This window comes from Oncorhynchus mykiss, chromosome 8, assembly GCF_057628025.1.
Source record: "Oncorhynchus mykiss isolate SJ-2025 chromosome 8, ASM5762802v1, whole genome shotgun sequence".
In the NCBI taxonomy this organism is placed as follows: Eukaryota; Metazoa; Chordata; class Actinopteri; order Salmoniformes; family Salmonidae; genus Oncorhynchus; species Oncorhynchus mykiss.
In genome coordinates this window covers 75,659,227-75,683,295 of record NC_143029.1, presented here as the reverse complement: position 1 = coordinate 75,683,295, position 24,069 = coordinate 75,659,227, and the positions used below count along the sequence as shown (strand labels likewise).

Genomic DNA, 24,069 nt, shown 5'->3' with positions numbered 1-24,069 from the left:
GAAAGTATTCACGCCCCTTGACTTCTTCCACATTTTGTTGTGTTACAAAGTGGGATAAAAATAGATGGAATAGTAATGTGTCAACGATCTACACAAAATACTCTTTCAAAGAGGAAGAAAAATGTGAACATTTCTACATAATGTGTGAAAAATAAAACTAATATTTCTTGATTCGATAAGTATTCAACCATTGGCGGCAATTACAGCTGTGATGCTTTTTTTCTAACAGCTTTGCACACCTGGACACCATATTTGCACATTATTCTTTTTTACATTCTTCAAGCTCTCAAGTTGGTTGTTCATTGCTAGAGAGACATTTTCAAGTCTTGCCATAGATTTTAAGTCAAAACTGTAACTAGGCCACACAAGAACATTCAAAAACTCCTGTGTATTTTGCCTTGTTTTTGTCATGCTGAAAGGTGAATTTGTCTGTTGGAGAGCAAACTGAACCAGGTTTTCCTCTCGGATTTTGAATGTGCTTAGCTCTCTTCCATTTATTTTCACCCTTGCCAATGACAATCATACCCATAACATGATGCAGCCACCACCATGCTTGAATATATGAATAATGGTACTCAGTGTTGTGTTGGATTTGCCCCGAACATAATGCTTTTAATTCAGGACATAAAGTTCATTTCCATGCAACATTTTTTTCAGTTTTACTTTACTGCCTTATTGCAAATAGGATGCATGTTTTGGAATATATTTATTCTGTACAAGCTTCCTTCTTTTCACTCTGTCATTTAGGTTGATATTGTGGAGTAACTACAATGTTGTTGTTCCATCCTCAGTTTTCTCCTATCACAGCCATTAAACTCTAACTGTTTTAAAGTCACCATTGGCCTCATGGTGAAATCCCTGAGCGGTTTCCTTCCTCTCCAGTAACTGAGTTAGGAAGGACGCCTGTATCTTTGTGGTGACTGGGTGTTTTGATACACCATCCAATGTGTAATTAATAACTTCACCATGCTCAAAGGTAGATTCAATGTCTGCTTTTTTTTTTTTACCAATAGGTGCCCTTCTTTGAGAGGCATTGGAAAACCTCCCTGGTCTTTGTGGTTGAATCTGTGTGAAATTCACTCCTCGACTGAGGGACCGTACAGATATTTGTATGTGTGGGGCACAGAGATGATGTAGTCATTCAAAAATAATGTTAAACACTATTATTGCACACAGAATGAGTCCATGCACCTCATTATGTGACTTGTTACGCAAATGTTGTATCAGCAATCCAGGGTTTATATACATCAGTATATATGCAGCACCTCAGAGCCCTCTGGTGACAGAGATTGTATTTTAAACTCCAAACACACACAGTACACCAGTTTGTTGATACATTCTTGTTTAATTAGGAGAGCTGATTATTCTAGTCTCTTTGAAAGTTGTTTTAATTATCGACTAAAAATAGCTCTGCTATTCTTTTTAAAAGCAGCAACTATGCAGTTATCCAGGTCACTTACTTCTAGAACAACTCCAATGATATTTTAGAATGTTGTTGAAAAATTATTTCTACAGCTAGGTATTGAGGAGTCTGTCAAAGTGTCTTTCTGAGCATTTAACAAATATATTCATATTTATTTTCCTAATTCCCACCAATGCAACTACTAAAAAAGACAGACTGTACACATAAAGAGATGTCAGCTATCCCATTCATATTTTAACACACCTGTGACTAAGGGGTCAAGGGTCACAGATCCATCATGACCTCCCATGATGTCCCTTTTCTGTCTGTGTTCTCAGGGGATTGCTGGTGGTCTGGTGGCGCTCCACCATACCCAGGATGCTCTCTGCCATCCCTCTGACATTGCTGTGGGTGTCAAGGTCAGAGGACAATGTCTTTAGGAGTTCCACTGCCCCCTCCACCTGGAGCATTTGGCAGTACTGCACACCTGGAATAAAATAGAACCACACATTATATACAATGCATTTAAAGCACCTCAGTAATATAGACAAACTAGTGAGGGAACACCTCAGGCCACACACATTCTGTGTGATCAAAGGACTATGCATGTGCCTATAGCCCAGTATCTTACAGCTATCTTCAGGTTATTGAAATAGTTCCCCAAATGATACCATGTACTGTAAATGACACACACACACACTCACCGTTCTGAGTGCAGACGAGATGCATAGCCCAGACAGCCCATAGCTGCACTCCAGCAGGCTGAGAGGTCTGAAGCAAGGAGAAGAACGGCCGAAACGACCTGAGGGAGGAAGGGAAATAAGTAAGGAGGAAGGGAGAGAAAGAGAGATGAACAGTGAGAGGGAGAGAGAGAGAGAAGTCATGCAGAAGAACGGCTCTTGACTTGTTATAACTTTTTGGTTGTTAAGAGCGAGATTGACACGATTAAATGAGCAAAAAATGTATAGGTAATCAAATTGTACAACTGAAGATCAACACAGGAGGAAAATATTGACAGAGAGTGAGTTAAAAGACCAATCTTAATCGTGGTAGCTAGCCAAATTCAAATCTGTCAACTGGTAAACTAGCTCTAACTGTTTACTGCTGGTAACCATAGCAACATGGCCGGAGGCAGTGCCAGCAGCTCCAGAGACTGAGAGACTTACCCCCCTTTTTTGAATATCCAGCAGAAATCAAATCAGAGAAGGGAAGAATCCATTTTAAACACAGAATTGTGAGGGAGAACCCAGAAACTTTGTTTGCCGACTGCTCACAAAACAGGACTGTTATAAACCTGTTATTCTACACAGACAACACTACTGCCTGGCATACAGCTGTAACCAGGGATTTCAGCTACACCACAAAAAAGGCATCTGCAAGGGAAGGCAAATCCACATTTTTGAGGACAGCGATAAGGACCAGGAAAACAGGTTTCTGACGGTAAACATGTACCAGAACGGCACTGTCATGGTCCAGGGCAGTGAGGCTGCACTCAGCTCTGTTGTGCAGGACTTCCCCACCCTAACGAAGATAGCGGAATGCAAAAAAGACAAGGGCAGCACCCCGACCTCTCCCCTCACCTCAGGCACCCCAACAGCAGGACCATCCTCCCCCCTGCCTGCCTACAACCACCAGAGCCAAGACCACACTACCATCAGCATGTTGAGAGACAGGCTGGCTCTGTTAGAGGTATGGGTTACTGAGCTGAAGGAGCAGCCCCCCAGCTACACTACCATCAGCCTGCTGAGAGACAGGCTGGCTCTGTTAGAGGTATTAATCGGAATGGCCGATTAATTAGGGACGATTTCAAGTTTTAATAACAATCGGAAATCGGTATTTTTGGCCGCCGATTAATATTTTTTACATTTTTTTTAACATTTTGTAATATTTTTGGATACCTTTATTTAACTAGGCAATTCAGTTAAGAACACATTCTTATTTTCAAGGACGGCCTAGGAACGGTGGGTTAACTGCCTCGTTCAGGGGCAGAACGACAGATTTTCACCTTGTCAGCTCGGGGGATCCAATCTTGCAACCGTATAGTTAACTTGTCCAACGCTATAACGACCTGCCTCTCTCTCGTTGCACTCCACAAGGAGACTGCCTGTTACGCGAATGCAGTAAGCCAAGGTAAGTTGCTAGCTAGCATTAAACTTATCTTATAAAAAACAATCAATCATAATCACTAGTTAACTACACATGGTTGATGATATTACTAGATATTATCTAGCGTGTCCTGCGTTGCATATAATCTGACTGAGCATACAAGTATCTAAGTATCTGACTGAGCGGTGGTAGGCAGAAGTAGGCGCGTAAACATTAATTCAAACAGCACTTTCGTGTGTTTTGCCAGCAGCTCTTCGTTGTGCGTCAAGCATTGCGCTGTTTATGACTTCAAGCCTATCAACTCCTGAGATGAGGCTGGTGTAGCTGAAGTGAAATGGCTAGCTAGTTAGCGCGCGCTAATAGCGTTTCAAATGTCACTCGCTCTGAGCCTTGGGGTGGTTGTTTCCCTTGCTCTACATGGGTAACGCTGCTTCGATGGTGGCTGTTGTCGTTGTGTTGCTGGTTCGAGCCCAGGGAGGAGCAAGGAGAGGGACGGAAGCTATACTGTTACACTGGCAATACTAAAGTGCCTATAAGAACATCCAATAGTCAAAGGTTAATGAAATACAAATGATATAGAGGGAAATAGTCCTATAATTCCTATAATAACTTCAACCTAAAACTTCTTACCTGGGAATATTGAAGACTCATGTTAAAAGGAACCACCAGCTTTCATATGTTCTCATGTTCTGAGCAAGGAACTGAAATGTTAGCTTTCTTACATGGCACATTTTGCACTTTTACTTTCTTCTCCAACACTTTGTTTTTGCATTATTTAAACAAAATTGAACATGTTTCATTATTTACTTGAGGCTAAATTGATTTTCTTGATGTATTATATTAAGTTAAAATAAGTGTTCATTCAGTATTGTTGTAATTGTCATTATTACAAATAAAAATAAAAATATTGTCCGATTAATCGGTATCGGCTTTTTTGGTCCTCCAATAAATCGGTATCAGTATCGGCGTTGAAAAATCATATTCGGTCGACCTCTACCCACAACCCACCCCCAAACCGTCAACAAGGAGACTCACATGTGGACACCTACTACAGAGAGAAGCTCTCTGGCCCCCCCGACACACCCCCACACACCCCTCCATGTACACAGTCCCTGTGTACTCCAGCCCCAGACCGTAAACGCACTAATCTGGTAAAACCCACTGAGGTGGCCATCCTCATTGACTCAAATGGGAAATTCATCCAAGAAGATAAACTCTTCCCCCAACACAAGGTGTGCAAAATATGGTGCCCAAAAACACAGAATGCACTCCACATCCTGTCCCAGCCTGACTTTGGCACACCAGGCCACATTATTATTCACACCGGCACCAACAACCTGCGAGAGGAGCAGGAGAGAGTATGCAGCCTGGTCAACAGAGTAGCAGAGAGGGCTCCACTCTGCTTCCCCGCAAAGACTTTCATCCCTGTACCATTCAGAATGTCAACGCTGACATCACCAGAGGGTGTGGCCTACTCCCGAACTTACACGTTGCTCACCACCCAACAATCACCCCAGAGCATCTGCACGACCACTCCCACCTGAGGAAGCAGACAGTAGGGATGTTTGCCAAGTCTCTAAAGGACGCGGCACTTGGTAGACAAACACTCCATGATGTACTGGGCAGAGGACCACCCAGAGACCCCTACCAGACCACTGCACCAACAAGGGGCCCCAGGCCCCTTCATGCCACACCAGACCCAGCGCATCCCACAGGCCCCACCCACCACCAGAGCATCCCCACTTCCATCGGCTTAGTCAGACCGGACCGGGCCCAGCCTACTACCCCGCACCAGACCACCAGAATACCCCTACCAGACCAGAGAGGAAGCCCCACGGCCCAGAACTGGCCCTCCTCCACTCCACTGGGCCCAACAGCAGGACCAACACAGCTGTGCAGAGGTCGTCAGAGAACAGGAGAACCCTCTAGGATTAAGTGAGACTAAACAGCTCCTCCAATACATCTACACACACACACACACACAGTACTAGAATTTACTTGTTCCATGAATAGGAATATTTATCGTTGTCTCTGATTGGGGATCCTATTTAGGTTGCCATTTTCCATTTTGGTTTTGTAGGTTATTATTCTGTTTAGTTGCCTGTTCGCACTAGTCATATTGCTTCACGGTTTGTTTTGTTATTTTGTATAGTTTTGTTCAGTGTTGCATTTGTTTAATAAAATAGAATGTACGCTTATCCCACTGCGCCTTGGTCTCCTTATGACGACCGTGACACTTCCAAAAAGCATTTGATTCTATTTGGCATACAGGACTGTTCTACAAAGTTATTGAAAGTGGTGTAGGGGGTAAAGCATGACATAATTAAATCAATGTATACTGGCAATACGTGCAGCATTAAAATTGTCAAGAAAATAACAGAATTCTTTAACCAGGGGCGGGGCCTTCGTCAGGGTTGTAATCTGAGCCCTGCACTCTTCAATATTTACATCAACAAATTGGCCACTATTCTAGAAAAATCCTCAGCCCCTGGTGTTAGTCTCCACAATTCAGAGGTTAAATGCCTACTCTTCGCAGATGACCTATGCCTGCTGTCACCCACAGCACATGGCCTACAGCAGAGCCTGGACCTGCTAGAGCAGTACTTCCAGACCTGGGCCCTGGCAGTAAACCCCAAAAAGACTAAAATAATGATTTTCCAGAGAAGATCCAGATCTCAGGGAATTAGACCAAAGTTCTCAATTGGTACACAATATATAGAGTACTGCACACACTACAATTACTAAGGTTTAAAAATAAGCTCAACTGGACACCTTAATGAGGCAGTGAATGAACTGAGAGAGAAAGCATGTAGAGGATTCTACGCCATTAAAAAACAAATTCAAATTGAAATACCTTTTCAAATTTGGCTAAAACTAATTGATTGTGTCATTGAAACAATTGCACTTTATGGCAGCGAGGTGTGGGGTCCACTTGCAAAACAAGATTTCACCAAATGGGACAAACACCCAATTGAAACCCTGCATGCAGAGTTCTGTAAGCTTCTCCTACATGTCCAGAGGAAAACTACAAACAATGCATGCAACTCAAAGAGCAAATAGGTTTTTGGAAACATCTAAAATACAGTGACTCACTCTCATATCACTACCAAGCCCTGCAATGCCAAGAGCTGAGCAAAGAAAAGAGTACCCTCATCCAGCTGGTCCTGGGGCTGAGTTCACAAACCTGTTCTACTAACACACTGAAGCCTCAGGACCAGAACATCCAATCAATCAGGATAAACCAAATTACAACACACTCAAAACAATACTACATTGCTTATTGGGAAAGACAAGCACAAACCAAAATGCAGTGCTATCTGGCCCTATATCGACAGTACACCGTGGCTAACTCTTTGACCATGGTTACTGATCAAAAACCTTGACAAAGTACAGGCTCAGTGAGCACAGCCTTGCCATTGAGAAGGGTAGACACAGGAAAACCTGGCTCCCTGTAGATGAAAGGCTGTACAACCACTGCACAACAGCAGAACCTGAGACAGAGCTGCATTTCGTGACAAAATGCCATTGACAATTTAGATTCTTATTATCTTAATATTGTAAATATCCAAGGTAAGCTTTGGCAATATGTACATTGTTACGTCATGCCAATAAAGCAAATTGAATTGAATTGAGAGAGAGAGAGAGAGAGAGAAACAGAGATAGAGAGAGAGAAACAGAGAGAGAGAGAGAGAGAGAAACAGAGAGAGAGAGAAACAGAGAGAGAGAGGAACATAGAGAGAGAGAGAGGAACAGAGAGAAAGGAGAGAGAGGTTGTGGACAGGTGTCTTTTATACTGATAACACGTTCAAACAGGTGCCATTAATACAGGTAACGAGTGGAGGACAGAGGAGCCTCTTAAAGAAGAAGTTACAGGTCTGTGAGAGCCAGAAATCTTGCTTGTTTGTAGGTGACCAAATACTTATTTTCCACCATAATTTGCAAATAAATTCATTAAAAATCCTACAATGTGATTTTCTGGATTTTTTCTCATTTTGGCTGTCATAGTTGAAGTGTACCTATGATGAAAATTACAGGCCTCTCTCGCCTTCTTAAGTGGGAGAACTTGCACAATTGGTGACTGACTAAATACTTTTTTGCCCCACTGTATATGATATATATGGCTTCTCTGAGTAGCTCAGACAGATAGACAGACAGGCAGTCAGTCTTACCTGTAGGACACCATCTCACGCTCAGGGAGGGCCCAGGTCAGTATGGCAGCATGCTGTAGAAAGTAAAGACAGGTAATTGGAGTAAAGAAAACACTTAAGAAAACACTGATATACACACACACACACACACACACACACACACACACACACACACTGTACCAGCTGTTCCAGTATGGTTTGTCGGAGCCCCTGGTCTAGGGTCCATGCATCCTGTCTGGAGGTGAGGTGGGCCAGGATGCCCCCAGCAAAGTAGCTGATCCCCACCTCCACCTGGGGCCCCTGGAGCAGGGTCACTACATGCTCCAACAGGTCCTCCTGCATCATGTCTGCCTGCAGCTCTTCTACCTCTGCTATGTTGTTCTGGACCACAGAGAGACCAGGAACCATATTCATCAATCGACTCAGAGTAGTAGATCTGAACTAGGAGCAGGTCCCCCTGTCCATATAATCGTATTCATATTGATCTAAAACACAAAACTGATCCTACATCAGCACTCTCACTCTGAAATGGTTTATAAATACTGGCCCTGAGTAGTGTTCAGTAGGAATGAAACAGACGAAAACGCTCCCAAACAGAGTAAAATAGGGATGTACTATCTGATCCTATTACACATGCTTTCAAATGTTTGGCTGTGGTGTGCCCTAATGAACCCAGGCGCAGGGTGGAGGGAGACAGAACACCATGGACCATCAACAGATAAATGTTTCCAGTTTTTATGATGTGGTTGTGTCTGTCCCTTGTTTATCTTTACTGGCTCAAACAAAATAGAAGTGGTTTTGATTACAGAAACATGCATTTTCTCTGTGCAATTATGACTTGAGCATACAACCCAAAGTGTAACACATGTAAATAATATGCACAATGATAATGTAGAAAAATCAGAGCACTGACATACTCAAACAAACAACTGCAACATGTTGAAACAGAAAGACCTACCAGAAGACCTAGAACTTTCTGCTGTATAGAAGATTCAGAAGAGTAGGTCTGCAAGGCAAGAGGAAGAGAACAATTCATTGAATGGTTCCACCATTTCAACTATGAATGTGTGTGTGTGTGTGTGTGTGCTTCTCCTACCTTCAGCACCTCCTCGTACAGCTCCAGGCCCTGACACTGGATGAAGTGTCGCGAGGCAGTGGGTGTCTCATCAGTCAGGTTCCACAGAGCACTCAGGGCAAACTTCAGAGTGGAGTCCACTACTCCTGCCATGGCTTTCTGTTGCACTATACCCAGCAGCTGCTGTTAGAGGGGAGAGAGAGAGACAAAGAGAGAGAGGAGGGTGAGAGAGAGGAGGGTGAGAGAGAGGAGGCGAGATCGAGGTGAGGGGGAAGAGAGGAATAGAGAGAGAGGAGTCCAGGGGAGAGAGAGAGGTGAGAAGGAGAGAGGAGGAGAGATAGAGGTGAGGGGGAAGAGAGGAAGAGAGAGAGGAGTCAGGGGGAGAGAGAGAGAGAGGTGAGAAGAAGAGAGGAGGAGAGATAGAGGTGAGGGAGAGAGGAAGAGGGGTCAGGTGAAGGGGGTGAGAGAGGAGATAGAGGTGAGGGGGGAGGCAGAGAAAGGGTGAGATGAGGTTAGGGGAGAAGAGGGTGAGGTGATGTGGGGGGAAAGGGTGAGATCAGGTGAGGGTGAGATGAGGGGAGGAAGACGGTAAGATGAGGTGGGGGGGGGAGGGTGAAATTAGGTGGGGGGGAAGAGGGTGAGATGAGGGGGGGTGAGGTGAGGAGGGAAGAGGGTGAGATCAGGTGAGGGGGAGGGTGAGATGAGGAAGAGGGTAAGATGAGGTGTGGGGAGGGTGAAATGAGGTGAGGGAGGGGAATGAGATGAGGTGAGGTGGGGGGGTGAGATGAGGTGAGGGGGTGGGTGAGATGAGGTGAGGGAGGGGGTGAGATGAGGTGAGGGGGATGGTAAGGTGAGATGAGATGAGGTGAGGGGGGAGGGTGAGGTGAGGGGGAGGTGAGGTGAGGTGAGGTGGAGATGAGGTGAGGGAGGGTGAGATGAGGTGAGGGGAGGGAGGGTGAGGTGAGGGGGGAAGGAAAAGAGAAGGTAAGGGGGAGCGAGATAAAGGTGAGAGGGAGAGAGATAAAGGAGAGGTGAGGGGGAGAGAGATAAAGGAGAGGTGAGGGGGAGAGAGATAAAGGACAGGTGAGGGGGAGAGAGATAAAGGACAGGTGAGGGGGAGAGAGATAAAGGAGAGGTGAGGGGGAGAGAGATAAAGGAGAGGTGAGGGGGAGAGAGATAAAGGAGAGGTGAGGGGGAGAGAGATAAAGGAGAGGTGAGGGGGAGAGAGATAAAGGAGAGGTGAGGGGGAGAGAGATAAAGGAGAGGTGAGGGGGAGAGAGATAAAGGAGAGGTGAGGGGGAGAGAGATAAAGGACAGGTGAGGGGGAGAGATAAAGGAGAGGTGAGGGGGAGAGAGATAAAGGAGAGGTGAGGGGGAGAGATAAAGGAGAGGTGAGGGGGAGAGAGATAAAGGAGAGGTGAGGGGAGAGAGATAAAGGAGAGGTGAGGGGGAGAGAGATAAAGGAGAGGTGAGGGGGAGAGATAAAGGAGAGGTGAGGGGAGAGATAAAGGAGAGGTGAGGGGGAGAGAGATAAAGGAGAGGTGAGGGGGAGAGAGATAAAGGAGAGGTGAGGGGGAGAGATAAAGGAGAGGTGAGGGGGAGAGATAAAGGAGAGGTGAGGGGGAGAGAGATAAAGGACAGGTGAGGGGGAGAGATAAAGGAGAGGTGAGGGGGAGAGAGATAAAGGACAGGTGAGGGGGAGAGAGATAAAGGACAGGTGAGGGGGAGAGAGATAAAGGAGAGGTGAGGGGGAGAGAGATAAAGGAGAGGTGAGGGGGAGAGAGATAAAGGAGAGGTGAGGGGGAGAGAGATAAAGGAGAGGTGAGGGGGAGAGAGATAAAGGAGAGGTGAGGGGGAGAGAGATAAAGGAGAGGTGAGGGGGAGAGAGATAAAGGAGAGGTGAGGGGGAGAGAGATAAAGGAGAGGTGAGGGGGAGAGAGATAAAGGACAGGTGAGGGGGAGAGATAAAGGAGAGGTGAGGGGGAGAGATAAAGGAGAGGTGAGGGGGAGAGAGATAAAGGACAGGTGAGTGTGAGAGAGATAAAGATGAAGCGAGGGGGAGAGAAATGGAGGGACAGATTTCTTACCTTCATAATAAATATATCAGCCCCCAGCTGTGTGGTCTGCTCTGTAGACAGCTGCAGAGAGACAAACTGTTTCAACAAATGATCTTAGCAACATAAGCCACGGCCAACCCCCCATGGAGTCCAGTACATCAACCCTATTCCCAGTCAAAAATTCAGGTCCATGGGGGTATGGGGTCCCTCATGGGGGGGTATGGGGTCCATGGGGGGTATGGGGTGAACTACTTTGCCAACTTGTATGGAGATGATAAGGTTGAGGAAATAATGCATTTAAAGAAGGGTGAGGACCTACTTTGGCCACTAGTATGGAGATGACGGCCACAGCCATCCTCTGCAGGGTCCGGTCCACGTGACCGCTGAGCCAGTTCATCACCAGCTTGGCTGCTTCGAACCTGACAGGGACACAGCAGTGAGATCCTATAAAACCTAGGACTTAACCCTAACTTAAGATCTGTACACATAACTCAAGGTTTCGATTTAATTGATTTAGATTGATTTCAATTCACCAGGCTATGGACAGACTGACCTGTCAAAAGGGACGTCCTGAAGGATGGTGTCACTGCAGAGCACCAGCAGGCAGTTCTTCTGTAACTGGAAAAGGGGAAGCACAGGCTTTGGTTATAATAATAATTTGTTGTGTCCCTTTCAGGAAACTCATCAGCAAAACATCACCACATAATGCATAAATAAATAAATATACGGAACAAAAATATAAACGCAACATGCATCAGAGTTACAGTTCAAATAAGAAAATCAGTCAATTTAAATAAATAAATTAGGCCCTAATCTATGTATTTCACATGACTGGGCAGGGGTGCACCCACTTGGCAGCCAGGTCCACCCACTGGGGAGCCAGGCCCAGCCAATCAGAATGAGTTTTTCCTCACAAAAGGGTTTTATTACAGACAGAATACTAAAACTCACAAGTTGAGAAATGGGTAAAAATCTGGGGCTCCACGCAAGATCTCACCCCGTGGGGTCAAAATGATCACAAGAACGGTGAGCAAAAATCCCAGAACCACACAGGGGGACCTAGTGAATGACCTGCAGAGAGCTGGGACCAAAGTAACAAAGCCTACCATCTGTAACACACTACGCCGCCAGGGACTCAAATCCTGCAGTGCCAGACGTGTCCCCCTGCTTAAGCCAGTACATGTCCAGACCCGTCTGAAGTTTGCTAGAGAGCATTTGGATGATCCAGAAGAAGATTGGGAGAATGTCATATGGTCAGATGAAGCCAAAATATAACTTTTTGGTAAAAACTCAACTCGTCGTGTTTGGAGGACAAAGAATGCTGAGTTGCATCCAAAGAACACCATACCTACTGTGAAGCATGGGGGTGGAAACATCATGCTTTGGGAATGTTTTTCTGCAAAGGGACCAGGACGACTGATCCGTGTAAAGGAAAGAATGAATGGGGCCATGTATCGTGAGATTTTGAGTGAAAACCTCCTTCCATCAGCAAGGGCATTGAAGATGAAACGTGGCTGGGTCTTTCAGCATGACAATGATCCCAAACACACCGCCCGGGCAACGAAGGAGTGGCTTCGTAAGAAGCATTTCAAGGTCCTGGAGTGGCCTAGCCAGTCTCCAGATCTCAACCCCATAGACATTTTTGGAGGGAGTTGAAAGTCCGTGTTGCCCAGCAACAGCCCCAAAACATCACTGCTCTAGAGGAGATCTGCATGGAGGATTGGGCCAAAATACCAGCAACAGTGTGTGAAAACCTTGTGAAGACTTACAGAAAACGTTTGACCTCTGTCATAGCCAACAAAGGCTATATAACAAAGTATTGTTATTGACCAAATACTTATTTTCCACCATAATTTGCAAATAAATTCATTAAAAATCCTACAATGTGATTCTCTGGATTTTTTTTCTCATTTTGTCTGTCATAGTTGAAGTGTACCTATGATGAAAATTACAGGCCTCTCTCATCTTTTTAAGTGGGAGAACTTGCACAATTGGTGGCTGACTAAATACTTTTTTGCCCCACTGTATATCTCTCATCCCCTTTGAATGAGCGCAACCAAACAAAGCTAATCTCCAAAATATCAAAATGTGCAGTCAAAATAAATTGTGAGCCAGGGCTACACACTGGCTAAATGCAAAACACAAAACTTGTCGACAGCCCACCCTTGAAAGACAATCAGCAACCAAGTTGTCCTTACCACGTACATATCCGATCTCAAGTGGAAACTCCTGCAATATCCGTAGTAATTTTCCTCTCGTGATTTTCCTGAGTGGAATAGCCTCAGGGAAACGAGTGACAGGGCACATAATGGTTAACAGAAACTCTTTGTTTTGGGCAAAGGACCAACACAATCCATCAGAACCCTGCTGAAAGGTTCGTCAAAAGCAGGAATAGGCTGCAAAGTGGTAACTGGTACAGCTTGGTTTGGTTCACCCATGTAATGGCAAACATAACAGGATTTATAGTAAGACACAACATTTTGTTATACAGACCTGGCTAGAAGAAGTTACGCAAGATACAGTCAAAGCGTAATTGGAACTACAATTTGAGATACACTGGGCCAATCGTCTTGCCCAGAAAGGGTGCGAGAATGCCATGTCCTCATTAGAACACCATCTCTGTCAAAGTAACCCACACAAACTTCATAAAACTCCACCTCTGGACGTATCTCAGCAAAAAGAGGGGAGAGTTAAACAGCTTTAATCTGTTCCACAATCAACTGCTTCCTAAACATTCTATCAACTGTAGGGACCCTCTCTTCCTTCAGTGGTCCTACAAACTCGCTCACCTTTGGGGTTTTCAAAGGAGAGGTCAACTCAGGAGGTTTACCGAAATCAGGATCACTCATAAACGTCTCAGATAGATTGACCATGGTGGGATCGCTGACATCCTCCTCAATACTAGACTTGCTCCTGGTGACTTTCTTAGACATAGTATGTGTAACCGCACACGCTGGGAACACTCTAGGGTACTTCTCTGATAACATCAGGTTCCTCTACTCTGGGTTCTTTACAATTGACAGGACTTGGCACGACCTTCCCTCCATAAAAATCGTTTCCCAAAATGAATGACACCTCCATCACCGGTAGGCTAGTCCTCACCCCAACGACGACGGAACCAGAAATTAGACCAGACTCAACTTCCACATTATACAACGGATCCTCCATACAATCCATCTCCGCGTTGCACCAACAAAGGCAAAACACCCTCCAAAATGAAGGACTGGGCTGCCCCAGTGTCTCACAGTATCTTCACCGGCTGCATAACAGCATCGCCACTCTGCAGAGACACGAACTCACGGCAATACACATCTGATCTAAAATCTTGTTTAGGAGATACACCAGTCCCAAGCAGAGACTTAATGGGCTGGAATGCTCCCACAAGAAGAAATGGCTTTTTCTCCCGCTTATTTTTCTATTTCAACTTAGGACACAGAGACGATGTCTCCTTTCTCACGGCAATGTGTCCTTTCTCAATGACAAACTGGCGGATACGAAAAAAACAGTTGTCTGCCAATCTTTATCTTTGGGCACTGTAGAAAAAGACTGGAATCTTGCAGTAAGAGGTGACTTCTTTGGGTTGCTTTTTGCACATGGATAACTACTGGGTGCTTTGTTAGTGAAGGTATTTTTATGTGTCAGTACAAGCTCATCTGCAAGGACTGCAGCTTTTGCAAGAGTGAGATCCTTGTGCTCATAAAGGTAGGTAGCAATCCTTTCATGAAGGTCATTCTTGAACGGCTCAAGAAGTACAGTGGTTGCTCCTTTCAAAGTTGCGTCATACTGCAGCACACCTTGCGGGCTGCTGCAGCATTCTGTGGCACGTTATCTAATTATCATCCATTTTTTCTGTAAACTTCTTAAGGTATAGGGGGCAGCATTTTCACTTTTGGATAAATAGCGTGCCCAATTTCAACTTCCTGCTACTCATGCCAGGAATATAAGATATGCATATTATTAGTAGATTTGGATAGAAATCACTCTGAAGTTTCTAAAACTGTTTGAATCATGTCTGTGAGTATAACAGAACTTATGTAGCAGGCAAAACCCGAGGACTACCCGTTCAGATTTTTGGGGGGTCTCTGTCTGTTCACTGAGTTCTCATTGGCAAATGATATTTCTTAGAAACCTGTTTTCAGTTCCTACCGCTTCCACTGGATGTCACCAGTCTTTGGAATTTGGTTGAGGTTATTGATTTGTGCAATGAAGAAGTAGGCCATTTAGGAACTGGGTAACACTGTTGAGAGTGCGCAAGACGTGAAAAGTAGCGTTGGTTTTGTTGTCTTCTTGTATTGAACAGATAGACCCGTCTACAATTTGATTGATTATTAACGTTTAAAAACACCTAAAGTTGTATTACAAAAGTAGTTTGAAATATTTTGGCAAAGTTTATAGGCAACTTTTGAAATATTTTGTAGTGACGTTGCGTTTTTTGGAAGCTGTTTTTTTTCTGGATCAAACGCGTCAAATAAATTGACATTTGGATATACAGTAGGTAGCCTTTTTCCCCACCTGTATTTGTGCACCTGTAGCTGTCAATGTATTGCCTGTGTTGCCTGTGAGCACGACGTTGGCATCACGTTTTAGTTTGGATGTTTATTGTTTAGTTGGCGACATCTTATAATAAAGAAGTATGTATGCTCACCATGCTGTGCTTTGGTCCGCTGTTTCCACCTTAGACGATCGTGACATAATTAACTATATTTTAGCAATTACATTTACTTTTGATACTTAAGTAGATTTAAAACCTAATAGTTAGACTTTTACTCAAGTAGTATTTTACTGGGTAGAGCAGATATTTCCATATGTTTTAGTTAGCTGCATGTATGACAACTCCACCAGTGGTATTTATGATATCATTTACGAAGATTATACTTTTTTAAAATTATTATTAAAAAATAAATGTTTTTTTTAATCAATTAGTATATTTGAGTTTAACCACAATATTTGTTGTATATCTGTCTTTTCTGGTGGATTAAATTTAAAATTGCAAACAACTTTCTATGGCTTGTTTTAAAAATAGCGATATTTGGGAGATTATGTCCTTTTCAAATAACTGAAAGTGAAAGGTTGCAATCTGACTAAAGGGAAAAAGGCCTTTCTTGAACATAGGGTGAGACATTTTTATTAATCTACTAGAGAACCAGTTTGGATTTAAGTATAACTTTTGTATAACTGAAACCTATAGTGAGAGGTCTAATGCTTTAATATTTAATCATTTCTGCCCTCCAAATTCATATTCATTATATAAATAGGCTCGTAAAATTTGGTCTCGCTTGCAATTCCAAATAAAATGTAATATTTTTTCTCATATAATAAAAAAAAATTGTTCGCTAGGTGTAAGCAGGACCTTAAGCAAATAGGTAAACTGGGATATGACTAAAGAGTTCATCAGGGTTCTTTTTACACATATAGAAAGTTATTTACCTTTCCATGGTAGCAAGATCTATTTTTGCTAACTTTCTATAAAAATGTATTGGATTGAGATCATTTCTTTCTTTCAGGATATGTATACCGAGTATATCCACATACGCAATATAGTACACATAATTTGGTTGTAATCCAGAGAGGTTAGAAAAATCATCTGGCTGTGGAGGGATCCAAGTTGTGGATTTAAAAGAAAACATGAATCATCAGTGTACAATGACACCTTAGTTTTTACGCCCTGTACTTCTAATCCCTTGATATTATTGTTGGATCTGATTTTAATAGCTAACATATCGATGGCCATAATAAATAGATATGCCGATAGTGGACAACCTTGTTTTACTCCTCTTGACAGTTTAAAACTTTCTGAGAAGTAGCCATTATTTAATATTTTACACCTAGGGTTACTGTACATTATTTTAACCCATTTTATAAGAGACTCTCCAAAATTGAAATGTTCCAGGCATTTATACATAAACTCCAGTTGTACTTTATCAGAAGCCTTTTCAAAGTCCGCTATGAATAGCAGGCCTGCTTTCCCAGATTTTTCATATTGTTATATTGTTTCCAGTACTTGCCTTATATTATCTCCAATGTATCGTCCATGTAAAAAACCTGTCCGATTAGAATGAATAATGTCAGACAATACCTTTTTATTTCTATGCGCTATACATTTTGCTAGAATTTTTGCATCACACCATTGAAGTTTAAGGGGCCTCCAATTCTTTATATTTCCCACTTGTATCCTGTTTCAGTAATAATGGAATCAGAGTGTCTGATAATCTACCATTTACATAGGAGTGGTTAAAACATGCTAATAACGGTCCTCTGAGTATATAAAAAAATTGGTATGCCATCCAGTGCTGGAGTTTTCCTGGACTTAAAGGCTTTAATTACATCAAGAAGTTCCTCCTCTGTATTTTCACCTTCACATGTGTCTTTCTGTATGGCTGTTCATTTTACATTATTTATCGAAACAAATCTATATAATTAGCTTTGGTTAGAGGAGATGGAGGAGACTGAAACGAAAATATATGCTTAAAGTATTTTGCTTCCTCTTTCAAAATATAATTTGGTTAATCATAGGTGACTGTCATTGTTAACAAGTTTCAGTAAACTCTTTTTGGTAGCAATTCTATGTTGAAGATTTTACTCGCTGTTTATTATCTATGCATAGTCACTTTACCCCTACCTATATGTACAAATTACCTCGAGTAACCTGTACCCCCTCACATTGACTCATTACCGATACCCCCTGTATTTAGCCTAATTATTGTTATTTTATTGTGTAACTTTATATATTTTTTACTTTAGTTTATTTAGTAAATATTTCCATAACTCTATTTCTTAAAACTGCATTGTTGGTTAAGGGCTGGTAAGTAAGCATTTCACGGCAAGGTCTACACCTGTTGTATTCGGGGCATGTGACAAATACAATTTGATGTGATAATCAAAAAGACATGCTTCTTCCCTTGCAAACTCAACATGGCTTTATGATTCTGTCTTTAGTCATTTACAGAACTGTAGTCTGTATGCCTCTGTTACCAACTCGTAAGCCCAAAGGAAAGCAGCTTTAACAGTGTCATAATCTGAACTCTGGTCAAGAAATAAAGCGGCATACACTTGCGGAGCTTTTCCCAAAATAACACATTGGAGGAGCAGTGACCAAATATCTCACAGCCATTTTAGGGATGTGGCAATCCGCTCAAACAGAGTAAAATACACATCCACCTCCTTCTCGTTGAAAGGCGGTACAAGTCGGCTGTTGAGGGGGCAGGATGGTCTGACTGGATTTGGAGTGCTTCCAGATCCATCTCCCTTTGTCGCACTGCCAGCTCCATCTCTTTTAATCAAATGGCATGCGCATGTTGTTCTTGTTCTAGTCTGGTAGTACATTCTCGTTGTTTGGCTGCACGCTCATTTTGTCTTTTCCTGTGCCCCAACTCTAATTTCTGTTGTTCAAGCTCAAATTTTTGCTCCTATTTTGCCATTAGTTCTAACTGCCTTAGTTGCACCTCTATGGGATGTACTCTACTACCCGTAGCACCCTTTTCATCAGCCTCTCTCTCAGAGAGGATTTCCTCCACCAAAGCAGTACCGATAAACTCTGACTACTGCTTTTGGACTGTCAGATTCGGCTTTGTACATTTATCTAGCATCTCCCATGTAGGGTTTTCCACAAATGCTTCCAACTTAAAGTCCATGGCTTTATGTTTATTTTACATTCCTGTGTGATTATGCAACTATCAAAAGGATTCCACCAATCTTATAACTCCTCTGGCTAGAAACTCTACCACAAAAGTGTATTTTGAACACTCAAATATCTGGGCACAGCACATACTCATGGGAAACAAGGTCCCGGATGAGCTCCCATTTTGTTATGTTCCCCAGCTCAGCTAGAAAACCAAATAATGTTGCTCAAACTGAAGGGGGAACTAACAAAGAATCACTGACAACAACCAAAACAAAACAGGTGGGGTTTTTAGGAGGGGTTCTAAAAGACACTCATGGGGGTGTCCAATGAAAGTTGACTTCTGTAGCAACATCAGAAGTGATAGCATCTGGGCCAAATAGCATCTGGACCAACACAGGTGAAACACCTTCCCACTATTGAGTTGGCAACCAGCCCAGGAATAACACATACTGACTAATGAAGTGATACCAATTGTTGCGCCCTACGTGCTAACGAGCTATACGTGCTAAAAGTCCAACCTCAAAACATAAATGGAAAAACCCAAACCTGTAACAACACAACAATGTAAATCACAAGCAATACAACAAGAAACAACTAGTGGGGACGAGTGCATTCAGAAAGTATTTAGACAGAAAGTATTTAGACCCCTTGACTTTTCCCACATTTTGTGACGTTATAGCCTTATTCTAAAATGGATTTAATTCAATTGTTTCCTCAATCGACACACAATACACCATAAATGTGATATTTAAGTTTTTCATTTTGAATAAATTCGCTAAAATCTCTAAAAACCTGTTTTTGCTTTGTCATTGTGGGGTATGGTGTGTAGATTGATGAGGGAAAAAAACAATTTAAACAATTTTAGAATAAGGCTGTAACGTAACAACATTTGGAAAATATCAAGGGCTCTGTAGACTTTTCGAAAGTACTGTACAGTCCATTGGATAAGGAACATTTCACAGTTCAGATAAATGAGAGTGGGGAGGTGGGGTCGTTGAGCAGAGTTATTTGTTTAACTGTCTGATACTGGTGGGGACAAATGATTTCTGGGCTTTTGCAGGTTTTCTGTACATAAAATCTGTATCGTGGCCTGATGGCCAGCAGCATATCACCCTGCATCCCACTGCTGGCTTGCTTCTGAAGCTAAGCAGGGTTGGTCCTGGATGGGAGACCAGATGCTGCTGGAAGTGGTGTTGGATGGCCAGTAGGCCGCACCCTTTCATCTGGTCTAAAAAATATTGCCCTGTGTAGGGTGCTGTCTTTTGGATGGGACGTTAAACGGGTGTCCTGACTCTTTGTGGTCACTAAAAGATCCCATGGCACTTATTGTAAGAGTAGGGGTGTTAACCTCGGTGTCCTGGCTAAATTCCCAATCTGGCTCTCATACCATCACAGTCACCTAATCATCCCAAATGTACAATTGGCTCATTCATCTCCCCTCCTATAACTGTTCCCCATGTCATTGCTTTAAATGAGAATGTGTTCTCAAGTCAATTTACCTAGTAAAAAAAAGTCAGAGCTGGTAGGGTACTCCTGGTTGAGTGGGTGTGTGAGCTCGGTGGCAATCCTCACTGCCGTCCGGTACACAGTAGAGTATTACTTTATATTGTATTTGGCTTAGATTTTTTTTATGGGTACGGGAGAGAGAGTAGCCAACTCTGTGTGATAATTTGTGTTTTATGCTTTAAAATTAGCCCAGTATTTGTTATTTATTAGTTATTATTTTTTTAAGTCATTTTCTAATGGTTGGAGAATGGTTGGAGATTTCAGCGTCATGAGTAAGCCTAAAGGATTTCAGTGGTGGTTTAGAATATTTTTAAATGTCCCTTAAAGAGACCTGTCCCTTACATTACTTTTGCATACTTTTTAGCCAGTAGTTCTGAAAGTAGCATTCACGAGCCAAAAGTGGTCCCTGAAAATGGTGTACTACATCACATATGTGCAGATATGTGCACCACGTCATTGCTCTCTCCCTCTGCTGTGTGTGCATCATGCTAGCTGTTTCTCAAATGGAGAGAGGCTGAAGCTCATTGACTGGAACTCAAATTGCTAGGGGGCTGGCCTTGAGGTTCTTCTGCTCATAGAACATGACAAAACTCCATGCACAAAGAAAAGTCCATATATAAATGACTGGCCTGCATATAGCCCTGACATCAACCCCATCTAACACCTTTGGGATGAATTAGAACACTGACTGCGAGCCAGGCCTAATCGTCCAACATCAGTACCCAACCTCACTAATGCCCTTTTGGCTGATTGGAAGCAAGTCCCCACAGCAATGTTCCAACATCTAGTAGAAAGTCTTCCCAGAAGAGTGAAGGCTGTTAAAGCAGCAAAGGGGGGACCAACTCCATATTAATGCCCATGATTTTGGAATGAGATGTTCGATGAGCAGGTCTCCACACACTTTTGGTCATGTAGTGCATGTTAAAGTGTGTGTGTGTGTGTGTGTGTGTGTGTGTATGGGCCCGAACCTGTTGGTGGCTGGGGAAGCTTCTCATGGCTTCCAGCACCTGATGCACAACTGCGCTGAGCAGGGGGTGGGGCATGCCCACAGCCATGTCTTGATTGGTCAGGTTGAAGATGCAGGCTGAGGCCACCAGCTGGACATGAAGAGACTCTGAGTAGTTCTGCATCCCTCCCAACACCAGCTACAGGGAGGAGAGAAGGGTACCTACATTAGGACTTCATAATACATTCATGACCCATACATAGCACATGTATAAGCAGTACATAAGCTTTTTGTATAAATGCTTATGTCAACAACCACAATTTCAGCCATTTCATATGCAGACATATTCTGACCGTTACCTTCAGGATGTCTGGTCTGGTCTGGTTGTACATGTCGTTAGTCAGCTGGTAGAGATGGACCAGGGCCTCGCGTGTGAAACACTCTCTCTCTCTGTACCTCCTCAGAGATTCACAGATCTGCTTCTCATTGGCCTCGCCGGTCACCTGGAAGACAAACACAAGAAGATTATTCGTCAGTCACTTATTCCTCATTCTTCTGCACATATCTGATAGGCCTGGATAGGTCATAGCTGAAACTACTGCTTACACCTTCACAGCTGTTTCAGATCCACCAAAGCAAGTAAATGACAGCAGGAAGTAGGAGGCATTTTTTGTAATGAACAATAAAATCCCCCCCAGGTGGTCACCTCACCTTTAAGTTATTCTTCCCAGACAGAACGTCACAGGAGCCAGCCCCAGTAGCCAGAAGCCCCAGGAACAAAAGCCCTCTCCTCCCTTCGACGAAGGCAGTGACCGCCCCTTCAGTCACCTTCTTCCTTCCAGACACATCCAGAGACACAAGTGCTGGGAGAATCCCAGAACCCCCCTCCAGAAGCAGTCTCACCGCTTCATCCCCCTCCCCCCCTTCGTCATTCTCTGCGGATGGTGGTGCAGAGACGAAGCGGTCGTCAGAGAGGTCCAGGTGCCTGAGGGCGTGGAGCTGGCTAAGGATGGAGATCACTCTGGCGGGTGACATGTCCAGCTGCCTCAGCCCGTGGGCAGTCAGGGATCTCAGGGTAAGCCGGCAACCCAGCAGGGCGCTCAGCTCCGTGACAGGGGTGCTGGAGATGTCCAGGACCTCTAGCTGTGGGAGAGTACAGATGTCCTCCAGGAAGGGGTCTGTGAGGTCTGTGTTGGCCAGGTTAAGTGTCCTCAGGCCCTGCAGAGAGCTGAAGCCTACCTGCTCTTCCTTCACCTCCAGGGACGTCCAGCCCAACTGGAGCCTGCTCAGTGTGAGCCTCTGCAGGCTGGCTCTGCACTCCGGGTTGGAGGCCAGGCCTGAGAGGATGTGGGCACCAGTGAGGCCCCCAGGGACCCCAGAAGCATCCAGCTCCTGCAGCCGGTGAGGGCAGAGGGCCAGACGGAAGGCCTCTGCAGAGAGGGGGGAGGAGCGGACACAAGCTCTGCGCAGACGGAGTTGTTCACAGCTGCGGAAGATACCGACTGTTCTGTCGTTTAGCGTGCCTAGGGGATGAAAAAATAAGAAGTGAAAACTTGAGGTAAGGCTAAAATGTGGACGAGAACAGTGATGACCGGGAGGTTGACACAACAATATCTTGTTTTAAAAAATTACGCAAAATCAACACATTGAATAGAAATTCCCTTTTTTAAACCCATAGCAGGTTTGTTAACCATTACATTTATTTAATTCCATTTGTGTGTTTTGTTGTTGAACATTCTCTGGCGCCCTCCCTCCCTACTCACCCTGGGCAGCCATCTTGTGCAGTAGCTGATCCGCCATTTCCTGTGGGAGCAGTGGGGCCCAGCTGAGCCTCAGGGAGCCATCTGGTTGCGTACTGCAGAGGGAGTCCAGGCTGAGACACACCTGGGCCAGACACAGCTCAGACAGGGCCACGGGACAGGACTCCTCAGCCTGCAGTCAAACACAGCTGGCTTTGGTTCTGATGCAACCACATTTGACATGAATGGATACTTGGTATGTTTCATTTCCATTCAGCAATGATAAATGATTAGGCTTTTAGGTACCTTAATCTGTCACTCTATTTTAAGTGTTTTGTAAGCTAAATAGTTTTCAGAATAAACATTTTACTCAATCAATATTTGATAACTCAAAACTTGTAAAATGTGTAAATATATATATTTTCAACAAGTACTTAGTTATGGCTTTTCTCATGTCGAACAACGAGAGTACGTTCAGAGCCACTGACACTGTGAGTGACACAGTGGTATATGCGATTGCGACATGGCTTGTTTCTAAATTTTACCAGAATAGAGTAGTGGCGCATTAGTTAGTCCCTTTAAATCACCCTCTAATCCTACTGATCTCTTGACCAACCAAGTTGAACAAAAGCAAGGCTCTTGCTATTTTACTATTTGACAGAGACAGCAAGGCAATACGAAAAGGAACTGGGAAGGGGGAAGCCTAATAACTCACTCACCATTTTTCTTTTTAAATAGAAATATTTCCCATCACTTTGCAATATCAAATGACTTTGAGAACAAGCATTGTGGTTCAAATTGCAAGACTATCTTCTGTCGTGGATATGCACATGTATATTCCGTTCTTTTGACATTGGTAAAAATCAAGCTATAAAGTACAGTGTCTACTGCTAGTCAAATTACTGTTGAATGTTGATACAGCGACAGCAGTTGATCGATAGTTAACGGTGTGTAACTCCAGAGCTCCACGATGTAGAACCCATAGAAATAGTTGATCCACGAGCCGTCGTACTGTAATACCACGTTGTAATTGGTCGGCAGAAGTCAAATGTCATCCAATGGCAACTTCTCTTTCAAGCAGGTGCTATTCCCCTCTAATGTTTTATGATACATCATGATCGATTAAATTTAATTTAATTTGCATTCGATAATGAATGCACAATAATTTAGTCTTTAACATTTTAGTACATTTAACTTAGTTTGTATCAATCTTTGACATTTATGAAGAAGGGATTAGTAACTAGTTTTGCCACAAGGAGGGGCCACTGGCCTCGGGGAAAATATTACCGGTAAACTACTGTTGATTCCCCTTCATGACTTTGTTGAAAGATGCTCCGTTGCTCCCAATACATAACTTCAAGAACTGTCTCTTTGTTGAAGATTTTAAATGAACAGTATTACATCTAGAAATACTCTCCCGCGTCCTTTAAATGTTTTGGGTTTAGAATATTATATCAAATAATTTAGAT

The 24,069-nt window shown here is 43.5% G+C and overlaps 1 protein-coding gene across 1 annotated transcript; it reads right to left on the bottom strand.

Moving 5' to 3' along the window:
* Window positions 1-1,325: 1,325 nt before the first annotated feature.
* On the bottom strand, window positions 1,326-23,615 carry zyg11l (zyg-11 family member, cell cycle regulator, like). The gene is made up of 14 exons (XM_036986184.2): window positions 23,320-23,615; window positions 22,625-22,793; window positions 21,573-22,384; window positions 21,221-21,364; window positions 20,884-21,060; window positions 11,342-11,406; window positions 11,108-11,207; window positions 10,819-10,869; window positions 8,753-8,914; window positions 8,615-8,662; window positions 7,837-8,037; window positions 7,678-7,730; window positions 2,107-2,204; window positions 1,326-1,889 (listed from the first exon to the last, which is right to left on the bottom strand). The coding sequence occupies exons 1-14, from the start codon at window positions 23,320-23,322 to the stop codon at window positions 1,699-1,701; spliced, it is 2,274 nt and encodes a 757-aa protein (XP_036842079.2). The 5' UTR covers window positions 23,323-23,615; the 3' UTR covers window positions 1,326-1,698.
* Window positions 23,616-24,069: the final 454 nt, after the last annotated feature.